The sequence below is a fragment of the Tupaia chinensis genome, unplaced genomic scaffold (genome assembly GCF_000334495.1).
Source record: "Tupaia chinensis unplaced genomic scaffold, TupChi_1.0 Scaffold000407_4, whole genome shotgun sequence".
NCBI lineage: Eukaryota > Metazoa > Chordata > Mammalia > Scandentia > Tupaiidae > Tupaia > Tupaia belangeri.
In genome coordinates, this window is record NW_006159912.1 from 5,556,505 (window position 1) to 5,579,197 (window position 22,693).

A 22,693-nucleotide genomic window follows, 5' to 3' on the forward strand; every position below is an offset into this window, starting at 1 on the left:
GAAGGGCCCGCGACGTCCCCAGGCCGGACGCAGCCTTGGCGCCCGGCCCGCCTCCCGCCCGGCCAAATGTGGTTTGAGTCCCTATCTGATCAAACTAGAAAATAATAATAATAATAACTGAAGTTAAATGAAAAATAATTCTTTAAAAAATTTTTAAAGAAATAATCAGAAATTGACATTTTAAAAAGTGCCATTTACAATAATATAAATAGCATAAATTTTTTTCTTCTTTGAGAAGAAAGAACCACTCTAAGCATATAGAATAAAGGATTTATTTTAGGGATTACACCTATAAGTGACCTTATATAATTGCCGAGGCTGTTAACAATGTCTGTGGCCCATGAATCTCTTGGTGTGCCTGAATATAGATCAGGATTGAAGCTGGGAAGAAAGCTTCATGGGAAGTGGCAAAGGTAAAGGACGCTTGGAACCCATGTGTGTTTCTCAGTGCCTTTAGCTTTAATAAAGTGAGTGATTGATCTACAGCAGGATCTATAAGTCCTCAATACAGAGCTTCTTGTACACCTGACCTAGGACTCAGAGAATCTGGAGAATGTCTGGTGAGCGCTGTGAGATAGGCAGGTCTGGAGGCTGGCCAACAGATCAGCAAGATTCTGTACAAGCTGTGACAGAACCATGTCCCCTGCCTTTAGCCATCAGAGCATGATTGCTGCTATATTTCCACCTTCCATATCTTACACAGATTTTCTTAGAGCCAGCCCCTACTCAGAGTCACCCAGGAAAGAAATTCCCAGAAACATGGCTCCAGCTCAGCTCAGTTGATACAGTATAAAGCACCACAATACTTGTGTTTTGATAGCCTTAGGTAGAAAACCTTATAAAAGATAATCCATTCTGTCAGATTTCAGGACACTTATTAGTATGTGTATGTGTGTGTGTGTATATATACATTTATATAAGCATGCACATGTGTGTCACACACACACACACACACACATACACAAAAAATGCTTGTATTACTCTATGGTAGCAATGAGCAAAGCAGAAATAACCAAGAGTTTCTAGTCTGTTAGGTGGGGGTATCTGTCCTGGGTTGCTGTAAAAAGAAAAAAAAAATTACTGAGATATAATTCACCTATTATAAAATTCACCCATTTAAAGGGTACAATTCAGTGACTCTTAGTGTATTCCCAGAATTGGGTGACCATCACCATAGTCTGTTTTACAATATTTTGATGACTCTGAAAAGAACTCTGTACCACTTAGCCATCTCCCATAACCCTGGTCCCGGGCAACCATTAATCTACTTTTCCTTCTCTCGCCTCAGCCAGTGATTTCCTTTGTGGTCAGGTGTGTGAGCAGACAAGAGTTCCACTCTGCTCCTTATCGTTTGGGTCCTTTTTGAATGGCAACTTCTGCCTAGCCTATGGTGACTACAAGATTCACAAGCCTCTGTTTTTATTTTGCAAACTTTTCCCTTGGGCCTTAGCAGAGGATTTTTAGAAAAACTGTGGGTCTAATGTTAATGTGGCCCAATGCTTGTTTATTAGTTTCATCGCTGCCGCTAGGCACAAACTTCTTGAAATTTAAACTACCTGTTCACTAGGATAAAGATGTGTTGCCATCACTCTTAATTCTTTGGAGGACACAGAGTTGTTCAGTCCATCCTAGTGTAGACCACAAACCATATTCAAAACAGTGGGCCAAGCCATTAGGCCTCCAAGGCAAGGTGGCATCAATCCCTCTGCTTAAGTTTAAAACAAACAAACAAATAAACAACAACAACAACAACAAAAATGGGGGGAAAATTTTGCCAGGCAGGTAACCACAAGCTAAGCTGGGCTTGGCTGCCCTAGGTCAACAGGACACTTAAGTTTTACTTACGTTTTAAGTTTTACTTAAACCTCCTTTTGCTTTCTTTCCCTCCCCCAGTCTCTTGTCTGTGTTAACTCTTCATTTAGCTTGGCTCTGGACCATGAGCACTTTCTTTTGTTAATATGTTTGTCTTTTGGGTAATTCTCTCCAAGAGGCTTTTGGGTGCCACAGAATCCAGTGCCAGGAAGAGTTATCAGATCTGTCTTCGGAAGGGAACGTGAGGTGGTTGACCTGGTAGAACGTTTATCTGATTTGGGGTTGGGATCTAGGTTTGAGTCACAACTCTGCCACTTAAAAGATTTTGCTTCTTGTGTGAGTAACTTCAATTTCCTGAACTTCAGTGTACAGATCTCTCAATGAGAAGGAATAACAGTACTACCTTGGGACTGAGTTGTATAGATTTGACAAAATAATGGGTGTAAAAACTTACTGAGACTTAAGCAACCTATGCACATGAAGAGATTGGTCCTGTTGTGTGGGTGTGTTCCTAGCCAGAGGTGTCCCTCCAGGTATGTTCTTATGACAGATTAGTGCTTAAGTGGGCGGCACCAGAGATCAGAGTACTGCTGGTTCTCCTCATACATGCCTACTTACTCGGGCAGCAAAGATGGAGCCATCTGGGCATATCTGGCCAGCAGGTTGAAGGTTTTTTCCAGCAACTCCCAACTCTGGTCCACTTTATTCCCATGGTATCTCTTTTTCAATAGGTAGTACATACTATTACTATATTTTTCATTTTCTGTACAAGTTCTTAGGTCAGTTCTCTTTTGGGTTCTATAGATTTGGAGGAGTTTTTTATATACTAAGCAACTTAGCTCTTTGTCCCTATATGTTGTGAATACTGTATTTGGCAGTATATTTTCACATATTTATGTAACTTTTTGTTATTGAATATTTTTTAATTTTATGTGTTCAAATTTATCAGTAATTTTCATGGTTTCTAGGGTTCGTGTCTTATTTAGAATAGCTTTCTCTTTTCCTTCACTGTTTAAAAAGTCTATGTCTTCATCACAAATGTTTATTTTTTTTGTTATTCCCTTTTATAAGAATGTTGCATGCATAATGGATGTTCAAGAACTTTTTCATAAACTATTTCAGCTTTGGCTGTTTCATGTAGTGAATGGGGCACTGAATTTGCATTCAGCGGACCTCACTGACAGCTGTAACATATTCAAACCAGTTAGCTCTCATGTACCTGCCTCTTGGATTTTGTGGCTCTTTAATAAGATAAAATGAATCAATATATAAGAAAATGCTTTTTTAAATGTAAAGGAGGGGACCAACAGATGTCATAATGGTTATGTTGCTGGACTCCCACGTAGTTGACTGCGGTTTCAGTCCTGGACTCAGTAGCTTAAACTCACACTGGGCACATGGGCGAGCGTGCCCAAAATCCCAAGAGGAGAATAGAAGAGAAGAGACTGTGGTGTGGCCATCATCTCAGGGGGTGATTTCTTGCTTTCTGTCTCTCTGGCAAGCACACAAAACCTATAGCAAAAAAAAAAAAAAAAAAAAAAAAGAAAGAAAGAAAGAAAAGAAAAGAAAGAAAAATTTAAAGGATTTAAATTTAATTTAAAGAAAAATTAAAGGATGGCCAGCCCCATAGCACAATGATTCATATGGTGTTCCATAGAAAACCAGATCCCACACCATGATTTGAGTCTTTGCTCCGGTGGCTCAGAAAACACTCTGGACATGTGTGCGTGTGCCCCAAATCCTGCCAGGATGGAGAAATGGAGGGAAAAGGATTACAGTGACCATGCCCCATTGGAATATTTTTTTTCTCTATCTCCCTTTCTCTCTCTTTCTCCCTCTTGCTCACTTGGTCTCTCTCTCTGGAAGCATATGTGCCCAATGGGAATTTTAAAGAACCTTATTTTTTTAAATGTAAAGGAGTTATTTGGGACAGTATTTCAGTGAACATATTCATACATACAGCCCTAAATTGGGCTGAGGTTTGAACTAAAATTTGTCTCTAGGGAAACACAAACTTCATAAATGTGAAACTTTCTTTATAGCTTCTTTGGAAATACCTTGCCAGTGAGAAAACTTTCCAAAGCATTGGTCAGGAACTGAAAAAGAAGGGGAGATTTGGGCCTCTGTTGAGTTTCTCCCCAAGTGCCCAGACTAGTAATTTCTAAGAGTTGGATGGTTGAAAAAAAATGGGCATGACATTTGGATAATATTTAAGGGCAGCAAACCCAGTTCATTTTTATTGTGCTGAAAGAAGGCAAAATCTCCTGGGAACTAAAGCTGGTTTAGTTGGTTTACTTTCAGGCAGATGTGACTTCCTGTGTCAGTGAGGGAAAATTCCCTAGCTTGACCCACCGAGGCTCCAAGGACATGCTGAATGCCCAAGTTATAAAACGTTATGTTTGGCCTGGTCTGTGTTAATAAAATAGATGAGCTGGGTTGAATGACAAAGAAGGAAGTCCTTCAACAGCAGGTAGCAAATCCTTTCAAAAGACTCTCTACCTTGCTTTGGGAGAATAATGCTATTATACTCATTTTCATCCCAGTTTACTGAGTTAGTCAAATTATATCATGCCTTCATGTCAGTCCATGGCCTGGTGGCTAAGAAGTTGGATCCTATATAGCTGACTTTGTGGTTCGAATCTCAGATCTGTCAGATTGAAAAACACTCCAAGCATGCGTGCATGCATGCCTAAAGTCCCAAAAGGAAGGAGACTAGAGAAGATGAGATTGCTATGGGACCATTTCTTACTAAAGATGCTTTTCCTCTCTCCCTTTTCTTCTCTCTGGTGAGTGCATGTGCCCTCTGACAAATTAAAAAACAAGTAAACAAACAAAATCGAACTATATTATTTCCTTATCTACCTAAAATATAAAATGTAAATTTTTTTATTGAAGTAAATTTTCACACAGTGAAATGCACAGACCTTAAAAGTATAAATGGAAGAGAGGCAAACCCCAAGCCCTTCTGAGATGGCTACTGAACTTGAGCTATGAAATATTATTTTTAGGGACTAAAAATGAAGATTTTCTCCTGAGACTTCACCCTCCAGACCCATTCTAGAGTGGGTGAAAGATGGAATGGAAGAGAGATTACAGATCACTCCTCCTGCACGCCTCTGAATGCGCAGATCACACTTCAAGAATTAAGAAGAAATGTGCAACTCATCAGATGACCAGAAATCACCTCAGGGACACAAGAAACATGAGAAAGTGAGAATATACCTCTCCTCCAAGAGAAAAGAATAACTCCTCTTCATCCACAGACAGTACAATGGAATGTCAGATAAAGAATTTAGAATATTCATAGATGATAAGCTAACAGAGATGCAAGAGAAGAGAGACAATGAACTTCAGAGGATGCAGGAGCACAGAGCAGACGAGTTCCAGGAGATGAGGAAGTTCTTACACGAATTGAAAGAGGAAATACACACCATAAAAAAGAATCAAAAGGTGCTATTAGAGATGAAAGCTGTAATACAGGAAATCAAAACCTCCTTTGAAAGTATTAAAAGCAGACCAGATCATACAGAAGATTAAATCTCAGATGTAGAAGACAGAATCACTGGCCTAGAAAAATCCACCATGAAGACTGAGAAAATGACCCCCCAAAATGAGAATAATATATGAGAAATACTAGATACCATTAAACGTCCAAACATCTGGATATTTGGTATCCCAGAAAGTGAAGAGACTAATAAGAGCATTTGTAATCTATTCCATGAAAGTCTGAAGAAAATTTTCCAAACCTAGAGAGGCATTCAAAGATCCAGTCCCAAGAAATACAAAGGACCCCGAAGAGAATCAACCCAAGAAGATCTTCTCCATTATAACCAGATTGACCTAAACCTGAGTATCTTGACAAAGACAAGATACTCAGACTGGCAAGAGAGAAACGTCAAGTTACCTACAAAGGTTATCCCATCAGGCTAACAGTAGACCTCTCATCAGAAACAATGCAAGCGAGGAAAGAATGGAGAAATATATTCGAAGTGTTAAGGGAAAATAAATTTCAAACAAGAATATTGTATCCTGCAAGATTATCCTTCATATGGGAAGAAAAGCCAAGAACATTCTCAGATAAACAAAACCTGAAAGACCTTATCAACACCAGACCAGCTCTCCAAGAAATGCTGAAAGGAGTGCTATCCCAGGAAAACTAACGTCGGACACACAGAAATAAGAGATCTAAAACAGCGAAGAAAATGGCCAGCTTAGTGGTAGGGGCAAGTCCAGAGTTGAATGTTATCTTCCAAAATTTAAATGGGAAGATCGGACCACAACAGAAGATAAAATACATGAGACTGAACTGGTGAAATAGAATCTTATGACTTTTGACTAAAACATTACTTATTTTCCTCTATGCTTTGTTTTCCAGATTTAAGGATTTTTGTCTTGTCTTGAGCTGGCGATAGGTTCATGTATCTACTATTTGAACAGAATCCTAACCAATTTCCTGGTTTTACATTTTAAGCAAAACTCTCTTACATTTTTTAAATTTTGATTTATTAAAGCTAAAACTGCTTTTCTTAAAATTAACTGTATTAAAAATACCAACTTAATAAGCTATATAACATCAGCTAGGTACTACTTTATAGTATGTTCATTCTACTCAGAGTTTCATGCCTAAAGTCATACATGTGTTCACAGATAGGTATATGTTAGCTGAACTTGCTATGGAAAGTAGTTAGATTAATTAAGATCTCTCGTGAATCAATAAAATGTGGGGGGAGGAGGAATGGAAAGCAACTGTAGATACCAGAGACAATGTGGGAGGAGGGTAGGAAATGGCAGAGGGTGAGAAATAGGGGGGAAACAAGAAATGGAAAATTATTTGTCAACAATAACTTGTATGATTAAGCCATTATGCAATGTATTCTGGATGGGAAATCACATTTTGTATGCTGTGATGATGTTCAGTGAATGAATATAAAATAAGTAAATTTTTAAAAATGTATAAATGAATTTTAACATGGAACAATATATATATACACATATATATGTATGTATGTGTATGTATATGTATATATAGTGATATATATAGTTTAATTTTGCTGAAGGGCACATGCATTTGCCAGAAAGAGACAGGGAGAGAAAGAAAACATCCCCTCATGGGGAATGGTCATGCCACAGTTCCTTCTCCTCCATTTTCCCTTCTTTTGAGATTTTGGGCATGCATTTATATTTGTTTCATTCTCCCCCTATGTCTCTTCCTGGGAGGAGGCAGAGGTGACAGACAGCTGGCCAAGTGAAGTTAGAAAAGATTTGTGCCAAAAGATAAAGTAAATTTGAGGGTCAACTAATGGCATAGTAGTTAAGGCAGCTGGATCCTACATAGCTGACTGTGTGGTTCAAGTCCCGGACTAGGCAGCTTGGAAAAGATGCTGAGTGCGTGTACTTGTGTGCCCAAAATCCCAAGAGGAGAATAGAGGAGAACAGATTGCACCATGACTATCCCCCCGCACACACCCCCATGATACTTTCTCACGTTCTCTCTCTCTGGTGAGTACATGCTTGCTATAGCAAATTATGAAAGAAAAAAAAAGAAAGAAAGAAAGTAAATCGGGGCCAGCTCTGTAGCCTAGTGGTTAAGTAAGCTAGATCCCACATGACAGAGCGCTACGCAAATCCTGGCTTGAAAAACATGCCAGGCACATGTGCATGCATGCCCAAAATCCTAACAGGAGGGAGAAATGGAGAACGGTTGCCACAGGACCACTCCTCATTAGGAGGTGCTGTCTTGCTCTTCCTCTCTCTGTCTGTGTTCTGTCTCTCTCTGACCAGCACATGTGCCCTCTGGCAATTTTTTTTTTTTTTTAAGAAAAAGCACGTTGATTTTTAAGTGGCTAGAACTTGTACTAACTCACTGGGGTAGCTTCAGACGTCCCTTTGGTAGTGTAGTGTGAAGATGCCATCTGTGCCGCTGCTTCTGGGCTCCTTGCGGCTGTGTTTCTTTCCTCTGCTCCTTTTTCTTGCTGTTCAGGCCTCATTCTAACTGGCTGTCCAACCTACCTGAGCATTCACTTGTTTCACTATAGCTAGGACGATTGTTGCTAAGGTTCAGAGGAGGAATCCTCCAAAGAGCTGTCAGGAGAGATTACCCCCAACCCTTCCACTAATAAGTGGAGATTTGCTCCGGCATGGTAGGACACACAGATAGCACACCAGAGTTGAACGCCCCTCAGAAAGGGCAGGAGAAGCTACTGCAGCACCTCACAGATACCCCGCACTTATTCATTAAATGGATGGTGAGCAAAGTTGTCAAGGAATTGTCAAGGCCCTGTCCTGGCTCTCTGGTTTGTAGGTTTCTGGAAACTCTGGTGCCCTAATCCCTGTCCTTCGGGTCTACTGGATCCATGTTCCTGTCTCTTGGTTTTGACGGCTGCCAACCTTGACTTCGGGGCCTTTTCTTCCCACAAGTGATTCAAACCAGCTACCCTGAAACTGTCTCTACCCGTGTAGACCAGGGCCCGCATGAACCCAAGAAATGAAGAGTAATGAAAGCTAAATTGGGGTCCTTTGCTTTGCCCATCCTCTTAAGTTGTGTTTTTCTTGCTAAAATGCAGAAAGGGAAGAGGAAACACATATACTATTTAGTGCATAGCAGAAAAGGTGCTAATCAAAGTGTGCGAAACAGCACTGAGGTTCTTCTCCAGCCTGGAGTCGTCCCCAGGTCTGAATACTTATCTTTGTTGTCTGTGAATTTCCACAGGTGTCGGTTACACTTTGTCAGCCCTAAAATGAAAAGCTCTACACGCTTGGGTCAGTTTACGCACCAGCTCTAGACTAGACTAGAGGATTGACTCAGTGAAAATGTTTACTTCTCTAATTAAGCAGAATTAAGGTCTGGACTCACAACTGTCTTGGGCTGTGCTGGGCATAATTGAGATGCATGGGCTTTGTGTAAGTAATGTACCTCTAATTGGCTTTGATTAAGTGCAAATTAGGATCACACTTCACTCCGGTGTGATTTACATTCCTAAGCCCTTTTACTAACTGAAGTACTGTGGGTGGCCGATAAGGCATGTTTATCCAGGAGACAGGAGACCAGGAGCTCAGAGCATGGGGTCTGCAGTTTCCTGAAAGTAAAGAGCAGGCCGTCAAGACAGACTCCTGTTTACGATGTCTTCCTCCCCACTGCTGGTCCCTACTTTAGGCAAATCCGCTTTAGTTCTCTAAATCCTGGAGCTCCACTGATTGATTTTGGATTTCGAAGACTTGGGAAGCTTGTCTTAAAAAGACAGAGAGAGAGAGAAAGAGAGAGAGAAAGAGAGGTTAGTTAAGTGAATATTAAAGTTTGCTTTGTGAAACCGCAGACCCAAAACAAGCACCAGGCTTTGGCTGTCAAAATATCATGACACCTTTGTTACTCGTTGACCAGAAGCATTTCAAAAAGGAAATAAAACTGGTGGGAAGTTTTCTCCAAAGAGTTCCCAGTGTGTGGGTGTGCGTCAACAGACTACTCCAAATTAGCTTCTCTGCACACATCTTCCTCCGGGATTGCTCTGCAGGAGTGACGGTCGGTCTTTGCAGCTAGCCCTGGTGAGCCAAGTTGCAGGGAGTGTGGCACATTTCCTCTTGCTTCTCACCTCTGTGAATCTGCACTTGAAAGTCAGAGTCACTGTGACATGCCCCGAGGAAGCAGCAGTAGCTGGGTTTGTCCTGATGTGGGCTCCTCCTCCTGTGCTGGTAAAGACTGGCCTGTGGAAAGGCCTCTGGTGAGTGGGCCCTGGTAAATGGGCAGCGGGGTAGGAATGTGACACCGTGTTTATGGCCCTGTCAGCCACTGACATTTGGGCTGAGAAGGGGTTTCTCCAGATTTTCTCACATTAGCAAGCTGCTGCTTGGTGTGGGACCAAAAAATAACATGACAGAATAGGGATTTTCACACCAACAGAGAGCGCTAACAGCGTGCCAGGATCTATGGGAATGCTGGGCTTTGGGGTGGGTGTTAAATACCCACTTCACACCCTTGTGAAAGCGTCTCCCAGAGCAGCCAGAGGGACTCCTTGAACCTGTCACCTTCAGAGAAGGTTGGGCTGTAAATATGTTTGGGCACTAAACTCTGCCCTGGGCTTACCAGAGTGAGAAGGCAGCGTATTTAGACAAGTTACACTATAGAACGTTTAGAAATTTGGCCGGGGTGAGGAAAGACAGTGGATGTTTTCTAGGCCCTTTGAACTACATTCATTCATTTATTCATTCATTCGTTAAATGTTTATAAGCCTCATACTGAGGTAGGCAGTAGAGATGTAGGAATATCCTTGGGTCTCTCCCTTTAACGAGCTCTATCTAGTCAGGAACAGATTACTACAGAGATGGGTGTGGTAGGCGCTGTGGCAGAAACGAAGCCTATGGTGGTGGCTGTCATGGGGAAAATTGTCTGCTGTGCTATGTTGGTTCTGAGCAGTTTGGAGTCAGCTTGAGGGCCACATGCTGCCCCAAGAAAGTGCACTTGTTACTCCTTTCATTTGAGTGGGACCAGCATGTGAATTTCTGAAGAGAAAGCAGTCATAAAGACAACAATAACATAGTAACCTTGTTCAGTACACCCCATGTACCAGGTATTGTGCTCAGTGCTTTTTGTTCACTCTCTAATGTAATCTTCACAGCATTCGAAGGTGTAATTATTATTCCTATTTGAAGAGGAGTCACTGAAGCTTGGCGAGATTAAGTTACTTGCCAAAGATCCCACAGATGTTCAGGAACCAGGACTCTTGAACTCGGGTCTGGAATCTCCACAGCTCTGACTCATAACCACTGCTCCTCTTCATCAGGGTGTCATAGACTGAGTGAGAAGCTCTGGGCTCTGCTGCCACCTTTCTGAACAGCTGGCTGCTTGCACTTGGGCAAGTCATTTCCTGTCTGCCTCAGTTCTCTCCCTAGCCCCACCTTCAAATGAGGCCCTTAACCAGCTTCTTGAATCAAAGAAATTGCAATGGATGAGGATGGGGAAAGAATGAGGTCTTTTATTGCCTGCTGTCGTGACTACCAGTTGTGAATGTTAAGACCTTGACTTGCCATCTGCCGGCCCTAAAATGTGCAGTATTGATCTTTGTCAGTCTTACTTCTTGACCTTTGTATTTGATTCCAGAAAGCCTCTTTAAGTGAGGCTCTGTAACTTCTGTGTCAGGAGTGGATCAGGCAGCAAGGGCCCAAGGTTATCAAATATCAGGAGAGGGCTTGTCCTGGGGCCATCTCTGCTACAGATTGTTCTAACCTTAGGTCAGCGTGTTCTTTCTACTTCAGATCTCCATTAGACCTTGTTGGCAAATGTGGTGCTCTGATCTTTTAAAAGATTAACTTGAGCCCAAGACCTTGACTGAGGTAAGTTCTTCCTCATTCCCAGTGACTTAGAAGAAATGCTTCCTTGCCTGACTGAGAGAGAGACAAGGGGCCAAAGAAGTCTGCAGCAACCGCAAAATATGGCCAACTGGAAGACCAAGAATTCCTGTAATGCAGAGATGCTAGAAGGGAGATACGCGTGTGCCAGTGCCCTTCACAGTCCTCTCCCAGCCCTCCGAGAGAGTCAGGCCTGTTGGAGGCTGCTGTTTTACAAGTACCTTTAATATGAAGTACCTTCTTATTAAAGGTCGCCTTGAACGGAAAATTAGGGATGGAGTATGAGAAACATGCTCCTGGTATTTATCTACTGATCAGCACAATCTTTACAGTTGCCGGTGTCAGCCCTTTGGATCCTTCAGTCCCTCCTACTCTGGAAGGCCCACACAGACCCTGTTGCCCTGCCTGTGCCCATTTCCTGTGGGCAAGACCCAGTGCACTTTCCTTCCCGCCCCTTAGTCCACTTATTGGGACAACTTGTTTCAGACTCTCCATGCTGTTAATCTTTCCAGTCGTGTTCGAGAACTCTGACCTTGGGTTATCTTTGTACGTCCTAAGCATGACAGCAGAGACAATGTGCCACCATGGCTCACGGGCTCACTCAGAGATGGGCATGGGGAGTGGCAGGGCCGAGCCAGTAGTTTCTCACTGAAGAAAAGGGGCTTCTCTTCCGACCTTTTCCAAACATTTTCAAATGAGCTCAGTTTGATTTTGAACTTCCTGTTTGTCCTTTTGCTTATAATTTCCCAACTGCAGGCATAGATGTTTACCTCCATGTGCATAACTGCGATATGAAACCACTCTGTCCCCCTGAAAGCAAACAACTGGCTTTGATGGGTTTGCTGTCAAGTAGCAGCTAAAGGGTTAAAAAGTTTTAGCAGGCAGACTGGCCAGCAGGAGTTAGTGGTGTGGAGTAAGGGACGCCAGGCTGTCTCTAAACTTTTTGGCCCTCCCCAAGTACAGAGATGAAGGAAGAGCCTCTATAAATCACTGGAGATTAGAGACCCTGTTCTTGCCGACTCCGCAGGGTTGCACTGCTTAATGTCAAAGCCTCACGTATTACTTTAACAGCACTCCTTTTCTTTATTAAATCCACTTTGAAATAAAAAAAAAAAAAATGATGATCTTTCCAGTAAGGGGGAGAAGGCTAAAAGGATTTAGAAAGTATCTGCTATGTTACATTACAGAGACTAATAACTGTTTAGGGAGTAAGTAACATTTTTGCACCATCTTAAGCCATAAAAATGAAAAGAGGTATAAAGATCTGTTCTTTAGAATCAATTTATTTAAATGTTTATTTTGCCTTGTGTCCTTGACTTTGGATTCCTTCAAAGTGTAAGTGAAGAAACTGGGGAGCTGGTGTGAGTGTCAAAGGGTCTGGGAACACACTCCTCACTAAATTTGCAGAAACTAGTTTATTTAGGGGTGCGTATGTGTGTGTGAAGGGAGCACGAGAGGGGGTATGGTGGTGGAGAGAGTTCTACTTTTATACTTAAAAGAAAATATGCAAACTTATTTTCCATTGGAGGCCAAGACTAAGCTTATCTCCCTCATCTGACTTTAATGAAGACGTATTTTAAGCAGCTGCACCCATGTCAAATGTCAGTTTTTCTCTCAAAACTTCCACCTTCTGAGTGGGAGGTTTCTCAAAACTAAGAATTTGGTGGTAATTATAAACTAATTGGAGAGCACTAGGCAAAAGTCTAATACCAAGCTTAGGAACTAGTTTATATAGATGAAATAAGAGTAGCCATGAATTGATCATTGGCAAAGCTAGTGATGGGTATCTGGGGTTCATTATACCATTCTCTTTGCTCATATTTTTTAAAGTTCATAATGATTTTAAGTTACTTAAAATAATTTAAGTAAAGTTTGTAACACTTAAAAAAACAACGTGAACTAAAATATTAAGTCACTAGTTGAACGTTCTAATTTATACTTTCTTTTTTAAAAAGAACTATTTTATTTAACTTTATTTATTTTATTTTAATTTGACCAGATAGGGACAGAGAGAGAGAGAGATGGAAAGTGAGAAAGCAAGCCGCCAGGTTCAGGACTCAAACTGTAGTCAGTCAGCCACGTGAGAGTCCAGCACCCTTCACCACTATGCCACCTGCTGGCCCCTTAATTTATACTTCTAGAGGGATCTTAGACAAAAGCTTCACTGAGAATTTGGGTACTTCTAACATGTTTCTATCCATTAGAGCCTAAAGCTTTGTTCTGTTTTTTTCTTTTAGAGTTAAATGGCCATTACTAACCCGAATTATTTCAAGGAGGTAGAATTTTTCTCATTAAAAACCCAGCAAAAGGCCTTCAAAACCCTAGGAACAAATGTGGTCAAGGGACCTTTTTCAGTTTGTCTATCTTAGTCAAGCATCCTCAAGCCAATTCCATTTTGTTTTTAGGGTTTTACTTATTGATTTAAAAAACGGTTGATGAATAACTGCTAGCTTACCAGATACTTTGCTCACTGCTGATAAGAAAGCTGGAGAATCCAGGCTCCCACAATTCAGAAGCTTATAATCTTGTTCGACATATAAAAGTCAACATGTAAAGTAGACATAAAAATCTTATTAAAAAGAAAGGCCACTTTTAAATGTTGGTATATTTGGTGTGGAAAAGGAATTGAGCTTTCTTGCTGTAGCTCCCATATTATAATTTGGAGAAGGATTATGTGGTGTGAGATGAGCTCGGAACCCTTTTTGAGCGGATTCCTAGATCGGCTTGGTATTTCCATCTGTGTTTTGAAGTTTGGAAGAAGTTCACACCTTTAAAATGTGGTTCATATTTGCCAGGGAAGAAATGACTTGTTTTGCAGTGCTTTCCGTCCAAAAGCTGACAAGTCACAGCTTTTTATTCTGACAAACAGCTTGAAGGTATCACCTCTGTAGACTCCTGACACAATGAATTGCGGTTCCTCATTTATAGCAGTTTGTGCTTCGCATATGCTTTCATGTGTTTAGGACGGTTGCCCAGTTTTAAAGTAGCAGCTCTTAAAATAGCTGGAAATGGATGTGGAGTTCAGGTTTAGTTGAAATGGAGTCGATGGTGCTCGTGCGTGTGTTCGCGTGCACACTTCCAAGCCAGCGTGCGTGCCTGCTCTGCTGCGAATCAGTGATGGAGCAATTTACACAGGAGTCCATTGTGATAGAAAATATAAGGACCCCAGGGTGAGGAGGAAGAGGGAGGGAGGATTGCATCTAGTGATCCGGGAACAGTTGCTCTGACCAGCATTTAGTGTTTTATTAGGAGAGAACAACTCTATAAAAGGAACAAGAGGTTCAATCATTTAGAGTGGGGCGACAGGAGGCAGCTGCCAGCATGACTTTGAAACCCTTTGAGATCCTAGAAGAGTTGCCACATATAACGTGCTGCAGCTGCTGGGATCATTTAGGAGAAATGCAGGACTTGGCACCCACCCGCCCCTGCAGGGAATAGGATTCTAGGATCACCTCAGTGTTTTCTTTAGATGAGTTCCAACCCTGCCTCCCCCACTCAACCCCCTCACCCCTTCCATGCCACTGAATGTTCCACAGCAGTTCTTACGGGGTTTTCCCCCCTCATTCCTCTTTTATCAGGTAAGTTTGTAAAAAATTAAGAGAAAAGGACAGTTTCCTAGCTTGATTTGAAAAGAAATGAGGAGTCCTGTGTGCTTGGGGGGTTGACAAGTGAGGCCCGGTAGGGGGACTTCAGAGGGTACCCAATCTTCCACTGAGTATTTTTTTCTTTTTCTTTTTTTTTTTGAGAGGTTTTTGCTATAGGGCACGTGCACTCACCAGAAAGACAGAAAGAGACAGAGAGAAAGAAAGCGAGAAATCACCCCCCAGGGGGGATGGCCACGCCGCAATCCCTTCTCTTCCATTCTCCTCTTGGGATCTTGGGCATGCATGCACACATGCCTGGTGTGAGTTTAAGCCATCGGGTCCAGGACATGAACCGGGGTCAACTACATGGGAGTCCAGCAACATAGCCATTACGCTAACTGCTGATCCCTTAAGAGATTTTTTGCTATGGGGCCGTGCGCTCACCAGAGAGACAGAAAGTGAGAAATCATTCCCCCCCACCCCGTGGAGGATGGCCACATGGTAATTCCTTCTCCTCCATTCTCCTCTCCCACCGAGTATTTATACCTGATGAACAAGTTACCATATATCCTTGCAAACTATTACTTACATGATGTCATGCAAGTAACAAAGTATGTGAATTGCATTTTCAAAAATCTGCTGGGAATGTCTGTTTTTCATCAATACATACAGAATATTTGCGAAGTTGAACCCTTCAACTTTAAAAATCTCCAATTAAATCATATAAACTTAAGCAACAACCAGTATTCATAAAAGCCAGAAATATAAGTCATTTATGGAGAGAGGCTATTTTTGATATATGTGTAAAGTTTGTGATAAAGATTTCTCAAACTATAAATGCCAATTACTGTTAAAATTTGGCAACCAGAGGAATTTCTATGAACTCACATTCTGTGAGCAATCTCAGAGACCACCAGTATGCTAATAAAAATTATTACTGGTATAATTTTGAAATGGATGTGGCTCCAACCTTGAAGGCAGTCATAGGTTCATATCTAGAAGGGATATTAGAGATCATTTAGATTGGACATTTTATTGATAGTTTGAGAAAATCCTCTTGCCCTTCTAATCCAAGAGATTCTGATAACTTCTCTCCTTTCTTACCTACTTCATCCCAATTTATAAATTATTTCCACTCTTCCACTAATAGACATGTTGAGATGGGGGAAAAAATTTAAGAACTACTCATTTACCCCTCCTGTTGTTTTGCTTTCTTCTTTTTAATTTGTCAGAGGGCATATGCATTTGCTGGAGAAAGACAAAGTGAGAGAGAGAGGAAAAGTGAGAAAGCACCCCACCCCCCCAGAGGGGGATAGTCACCCTACAGTCCCTTCATTTCTATTTCTTCCTCCTTTGGGGATTTCTGGGCACACACACATGTGCCTGGTGGGTTTCTCAAGCCACTGAATTAGGCACTTGAACCACACAGTTGACCATGTAGGATCTAGCTGCCTTTAGCACCACACCACTGGCTGGCCCTGCTGGCTCACTTTTAAGATGAGAAAACTAAGGCTCAGAGAACTCCCTTAGAGGGGAAACAAGGTCTTCCTATTCTGTCGTTTGGAAGCAACAACTATAGGGAGCAAGCATTTTTAAGACAGGCTTCACAGCCCTCTTGTAATTTGCCACATGACCAACGATAAACAATGGCAAAATGGAAGAGAAGACTATGGTGCTATTGAGATGCTTTGAGGAAACCACATATATTCATATGCTTAAATCCTGTTATGTACAGCAGGGTTTGAGAGAACTAGTAGAAGTAGCAAGTCATTTTGCTAGAGAGTAAGTTGTTGTATCTGTGGTCAAAGTAGTTACGTAACAGATCAGAGCATTCCATTCTTATCTCTATCATTCGCCAAAGTAAATTGTTATTTTGAAAGAGTAGACTTGGGACTGGTAGGTGGTGCGGTGATTAAGGTGCTGGACACCCACATGGCTGACCATGGTTCAAGTCCCCGACCTTGTGTCTTGCTTTCTCACTTTCCCTTTCTCTTGCTCTTTGTCTCACTCTGGTCAAATTTTAAAATAAATAATAATAGCAAATAAATTTAAATAAATAGTTATTTAAAAACTAAAGCAAACAAAAAAAAGACAGTAGGTTCAGCCACAGTAACGCCTACTGCTAAGAAGATGCTGTGTGAAGGGTGAGACCATAGTGGGAGGCCCACTCTTAATTACCAGCCCAAACTAAGAAAGCTGGGCATGGTGGCACACACACACTTGCAGGTCTAGCTAACTGGGAGGCCGCTGGAGGAGGCTCATGCCATAATGAGGCCCTGTCAAAAATATCTCAATCTCTTTCTTGCTCTCTCCTCTCTCTCTCATTAATTTTTCTTTAAAAGACAATAGGTATTACTATAGCTAAACTCATAATGAAGTTACTCACTATGTTTGGAAAGAAATTGAAATGTAATATGTCATTTTTATTCTGGGTCCACAGGTACATGGTAATATTGTGATGTCCTCACATTCACAGGGGCAAGAAACGTCTTACGGGTGTGGGCAGAACCACCCATCCTCAGTATCATTGAACGTTTTATTAAGCCATACAAGAAACAACCAGAGTTATGCTAGCCACAGCATGGTATTTGGAATTCCTTTTGTTATTAAAAAATTCCACACCGGTGGTATGAATTCAGGAAGCCTGAGGACAGTTAAGAAATAGAGCTTTTGTCTAGTGCTATTTTAACACACTGCTTCAGGTGTGGGTGGGAAAAGTGGGTTTGAAAGGCCTTGAGTCTTTAACGCTGTCAACTCCCAAGCCCAGTCTGTAGGGCAGAAACGCTGGATCCCACTGGGTACTCTGTTCTTCTGTTCCCTCCTGTCCCCCCATTTGTCAGGATTCTTAAAACAGTATTGTCATTTAAGCACACTAAGACAGACTTTATCTAATCCCAGTAACAGGGTTAGCCTGTATTTGTTGCCACTGGTCTTTGGGATTAAGATCAGTCTTTTACAAATATTGTAGTTGCTCTCGAGACTCCCAGTCATTGCTTATTCTTGATGTGTTTGCCCTTAAGTCAGTACTGTCTTCTCCTGCCATCTTAGTGATTCAGAAAACAAATACCGTCTCCTCATGCATGACCAAACCTTTTGATGATATCACTACTCAAGAATGACTGACAGAAAGGTCTTTGTGTCCCTTTATGAAGGCAAACTGAGAATCCCACCTTCTAAATAGTGGCTGCCAGGTAAGGAAGTTTTGCCGAGAAAATGTTTCCCCCTAAGATGTATCTCTAAACCTTTGCAGGGTTTGCTGCCTGCTAACCTGCCTGAGATGGGTGATCCAGACAAGAAACTGTGTTTAAGTGGGTCACAGCATCTGGAATGATCGTGCTGGAGTACTAGGCAGCCTGCTCAGCAACCCTTTTCTTCCTTCCTAAATTTAATTCTCAAGTGACATGGTTTATAAGGAGCAGGTGATGGCGGCAAGGAGGTGTTGGTGACGGAGAGCAGTCTGGCTCCTGAGAGGAGGACCATGTTGGGAGCCTCCATCTCTGAGACTAACCAGGCCCAGCTTTATACCCAGCACAAAGGACAGGCTGAGAGTCTTGTCAGAGGAATGGCCATCCAGTCTCTGTGGGGGCGCTCCTTTCTTGGCGATTGCTGCTACCAAGAGTGAAGGCAGCGCCTTCCCGAGGAATGTTCCTTTGCCCCATTCTTTACCTGTTTATGGTAAAGCTCATTTCTGATACTGCTCAGGTCAAACGATAGCCTTGTTGAGATGTCCGTTGTTGCCATTTGCAGTTTCTGCAGATCATCACAATTTCCAACATAATAGCTGCTCAAACAGCTCCTGCAGGAGGCCAAAAGGGGCATGAAAATTTTCTCTTTCTTCTCTGGAAATGAGTTTTGCTTTGCCAATAATATTTAGAAAAGCATTCCCCATGTTCCTTCCTAAGGAAAGAGAATCTCAGTGTCTATCCTCACCATATGAGACTGTTTCCTACACCCTCCTTCATCTGATCAGATTAAACAACCTCAACCCCAAGATCATTTGCATTCTCCAAATTCCTTGAGGTAACACTAATGACACTTTTATAGGACAATTACCGGTAAAATTAGTGAAACAAATCACACGATCACTGTGATTTCATGGTACCAAGGACCCATCAGATGGGTTTGATGGAACCAAATGACTCCAAGGCAGGTAGTTATGTTATTGCTCCAAATGTAGATCCACTATGGGGAGACTTATTATTTTTTTTAAGAATTATTTGTTTACTTTTATTCATTCATTTTATTTTAATTTGATCAGAGAGATACACACAGAGACAGAGAAAGAGGGAAAGTGAGAAAGCAAGCCACCAGGTCCAGGACTCGAACCATGGTCAGCCATGTGGGAGTGTCCAGCACCTTAACCACCATGCCACTTGCTGGTCCCATGAGAGACTTATATTTCCATTTTGAAAAAGATGATTCTCACAAAAGTACCTGAAACAGTGTGCTTCTATCCAAGCTATACTCTTGACATCATTTCCAGTCAAACTTCTTATGCCCCAGCCTATATTCTTTCCTTTTTCTCTGCAGTTATTACTATGCTCCTATAGTAAAAAGATGTATTTACTAGAATATATTTCTACCATTTTGTGCTATTTATTTATTCAATAGAAAATTATTATGTGCCAACCTTGTGTCAACGGAAGCTTCCTGGAGAAATTATTGCTTGAACCAAGTCTTATAGAGCAAGTTAGAATTACTCAGGGAACAGTGAAGAGGGAATAACATGTACAAAGTCCCTAGAGAGGACAGAGCCTGAACAGGGAGATTCAATTTAGTTTCGGAAGGCCGGGATGTAGGGCACAAATGCTTGGGGTTGGATATTTTAGTGTGGTAGGAGAAATAAAAGGCTAATGAGGAGTTTAGGTATCATGGAAGAGAACCCAAAGACTTTGGGGAGCCTCCATGGAATTTTAAGGAAGGTAATACCAAATAACATGTTTTAGAAAGATCCCTTTGGCTGTAGTATGGAGAATGGGTTTAAGTAAGGTGAGATTGGATCCAGGAAAACCATTAGGTACTAACTGTATTAATCTAAGTGAAGAATATGAGGGTCTGAAGTAAGTAATGGTAATTGGAGAGGTTCCAACATGTGAAAGAAAGGTCAGGGACTCCATGGAGGTCAATGGTATGTGGTACCCAGACTCTAATAACGGGGAGTCTAGGATGATACTCTCGGTCTGGCTTGACAGCTGAGTAGAAAGCAATACCATTCCTATTGAAAAAGGTAGAGATGGAGGTGAACGGATATGTTTACTTTGGATTGTACTAGGTATAGGGAGCCTAAAGAACAACCAAGATAAATAGGAGCTGCAATCATACTCCTTGACTTTTTCTTCCTTGGCTTGGGCTGTCTAGTGATCTCATGATTTGTTTGTGTGTGGCGTGGAGGGGGGCTGAGTGGGCAGAGAAGGGCATGTGGAAACTCTCAACGTCCAAAAGAAGTCAGCATAAACCCTCCTGTTGAGATTATTTCCAAAATTTGACCAGATGTTTAAGCAAATTAACAAATGATTAAAGCAGCAGTCGGCAGGGAGTTAGAGCCCTGTGGGGATACGCAAAGGAGCAGGGCTACCCAGAAAAAGCCAAGCCCAGGTGTTCTTGCTAGAAAGGAGGTCGATGTGATGTTGGTCCCCAGTGGTTGATGGGCAGAGTTAAAACAAGGAAAGCTGAGGCTGATGGAGAGGGTGAAATTGGGAATCTAGAGAACATACAGATGTTTGTGTTCACTCTGAGAATAACTTCTGTTGAATGCCTAGGCTCTCAAAAAATTTTTTATACCCATTGTTAGTAATAATTCTATTTTTCACTATAGTCAAGTTGTTTGTTGCTGTTGTTGTTTTAAAGGATTTCAACCCTTAGAAAGACTGTTTCCAAGTGTTACTGAGAGAACTACATCAAAAGAAAGACCATCGATTAGCATTTTGTCGTGGCAAAATGCGCTAGCAGTTGAGAGACTGGCTTGGGTCTCCCCTTCAGCTTCATTGACAGCTCACCATGGGATGTTGGGAAGTCACGTTTTTTCTCAGGACCTTAGCTTTCTTCCCTAGAAAGTTAAGGAAGCTCTCCAGGTTTTTAGGGTTGTTTTCAGCATTATAATTCTGTATCCTTTTCTATTTCTAGTTTGAAAGGCCACAAGTCTTACTTAAAATGGCAGATTCTTCTCACTCACAGAAAACATGGGTCTACACATCCGCAAGATACTTTGGTAAATTGTTCATCCCAGTACACATTATGCCCATGTAGCAATGCTGGAAAACTGTCACAGAGACACTCACTGCAGCCCTTTCCTCACTGGGCTCACTTAGGATGCCAGGTTTGAAAATCAACTGCTCCCCAGCCTCCTCCCAAAAGTCAGCTACCTCACTAGCCTCATCTAGAAACAGCATTCCTTATTGGTCTTAAGATAAAAATGAAATCAGATGAAGAGGACTTTGAGATCTAGTATGTGAAAACTTCCAAATGCCCTGAACTTTGTGTTCTTTTAAACACTGGCTCTCTTAAGCATCTTTATTCTCCATATGAGTTGATTCTGTAGCTCAGGTTCTCTACCCTGAGAGTGAGGAGGAAAAAGATGGGGCCAGTAAGTGGTGTGGAGGTTAAGGCGCTGGATATCATATGGCTGGCTGTGTGGTTTGAGTCCTGGACCTGGCGACTTGAAAATCATGCCAGGTATATGTATGTGTATACAGAAAATCCCAAGAGGAGAGGAGAGGACAAGGGATTGTGGTATGGCCTTCCCCTCCAGGGGTTGATTTCTCACCCCTCCACTGCCATCTCTCTCTGGCAAGTGTATATACCCTGTACGGAAAACACACACACACACAAATAAAAAAAGGGTCACAGGTGCCTAGCTTCTTTCCAGGCTATTTCCAAAGGGAACCAGGGTTCAGTCCTCCATAGGGAATATCCCTCAACCTGTGGTGACATTTGTACTCCCTCCTTTCTGTGTCTCTGGCTGTGTCCTCTATCTATTCTCTCTTCCCTGAGAATTAATTCAGAATGTAATGCATGGCAATTTCATAGCATCCTTTAGAACGCTTGGAGTTGTTTTGTTGTTTTTTTTTTAAGAATTATTTCTTTAATTTCATTTACTCACTTATTTTAATTTGATCAGAGAGACACAGAGGGAGAAGGGGAAGAAAGTGAGAAAGCAAGCCACCAGGTCCAGGATTTGAACTGTGGTCAGCCATGTGGGAGTGTCCAGTGCCTTAACCACCATGCCACCTGCTAGTCCCCTGGAGTTCTTTTTTTAAAAAAATTTCAGTATTATCATTATTTTTATTTTTTAAAGGATTATTTTGTTTAGCTTTATTTATTTATTTTAATTTGACTAGACAGGGACACAGAGAAAGAGAAAATGAGAAAGCAAACTGCCAATTCCAGGGCTCGAACTTCGGTCAGCCATGTGGGAGTCCAGCGCCACTAACCACCACGCCACCTGCTGGCCCCAGTATTATTGTTTTTCAATTCTACCAGAGAGAGAGAAAGAGAGAAAGCGAGAAAGCAAGAAAGCAAGCCGCCAGGTCTGGGACTTGAGCCACTGTCAGCCATATGGGATTCTAGCACCTTAATCAACACACTACCTGCTGGCCCCAGGCTGGGGTTCTTTACCAAAAGAATCTCATTATACTGATGAGCGTTAATGTTTGTTTCACACATGGACATCAGAGAACCAGAGAGGTTTACTATTTGCCTGTGGTCTCACAGCGAGTGAATGATCGACAGGGATTAGGAAGAATCCAGGTGGTAATGAAACTGAAATGTTTTGGCTCTGACAACATAGTTCAAACAAAGGATGTTGGTCCGAGGATAGGGAGTGTAACCTAGCCTTCCAGTCTCATTGTTGTCCCTGGAGAACTGTATTTTCTACTTCCCTGAATTCTCTTATGACAGGCTTTTTTTAAATGATTGAAAATTTATGTGTATGTATGTGCATAAAAATATGTGGCTACTCA

At 41.8% G+C, this 22,693-nt stretch overlaps 1 protein-coding gene across 2 annotated transcripts in view; it reads right to left on the reverse strand.

Moving 5' to 3' along the window:
• Positions 1-232: 232 nt before the first annotated feature.
• Positions 233-22,693, reverse strand: part of LOC114008879 (uncharacterized) — a 40,165-nt gene continuing 17,704 nt past the window's right edge. The window contains exons 3-4 of one of the 2 annotated variants that reach the window (XR_003550369.1): positions 18,402-18,531; positions 233-1,057 (exon numbers count right to left, since the gene is read on the reverse strand). Coding sequence is in view for 1 of the 2 variants with exons in the window: in XM_027774177.1 (XP_027629978.1) it covers positions 18,496-18,531 (36 nt within the window). In the remaining variant the exon portion in view is untranslated. Of the gene's footprint in view, positions 1,058-17,169; positions 18,532-22,693 lie in introns of those variants that run through there. The other variant, XM_027774177.1, reaches the window with a different exon arrangement.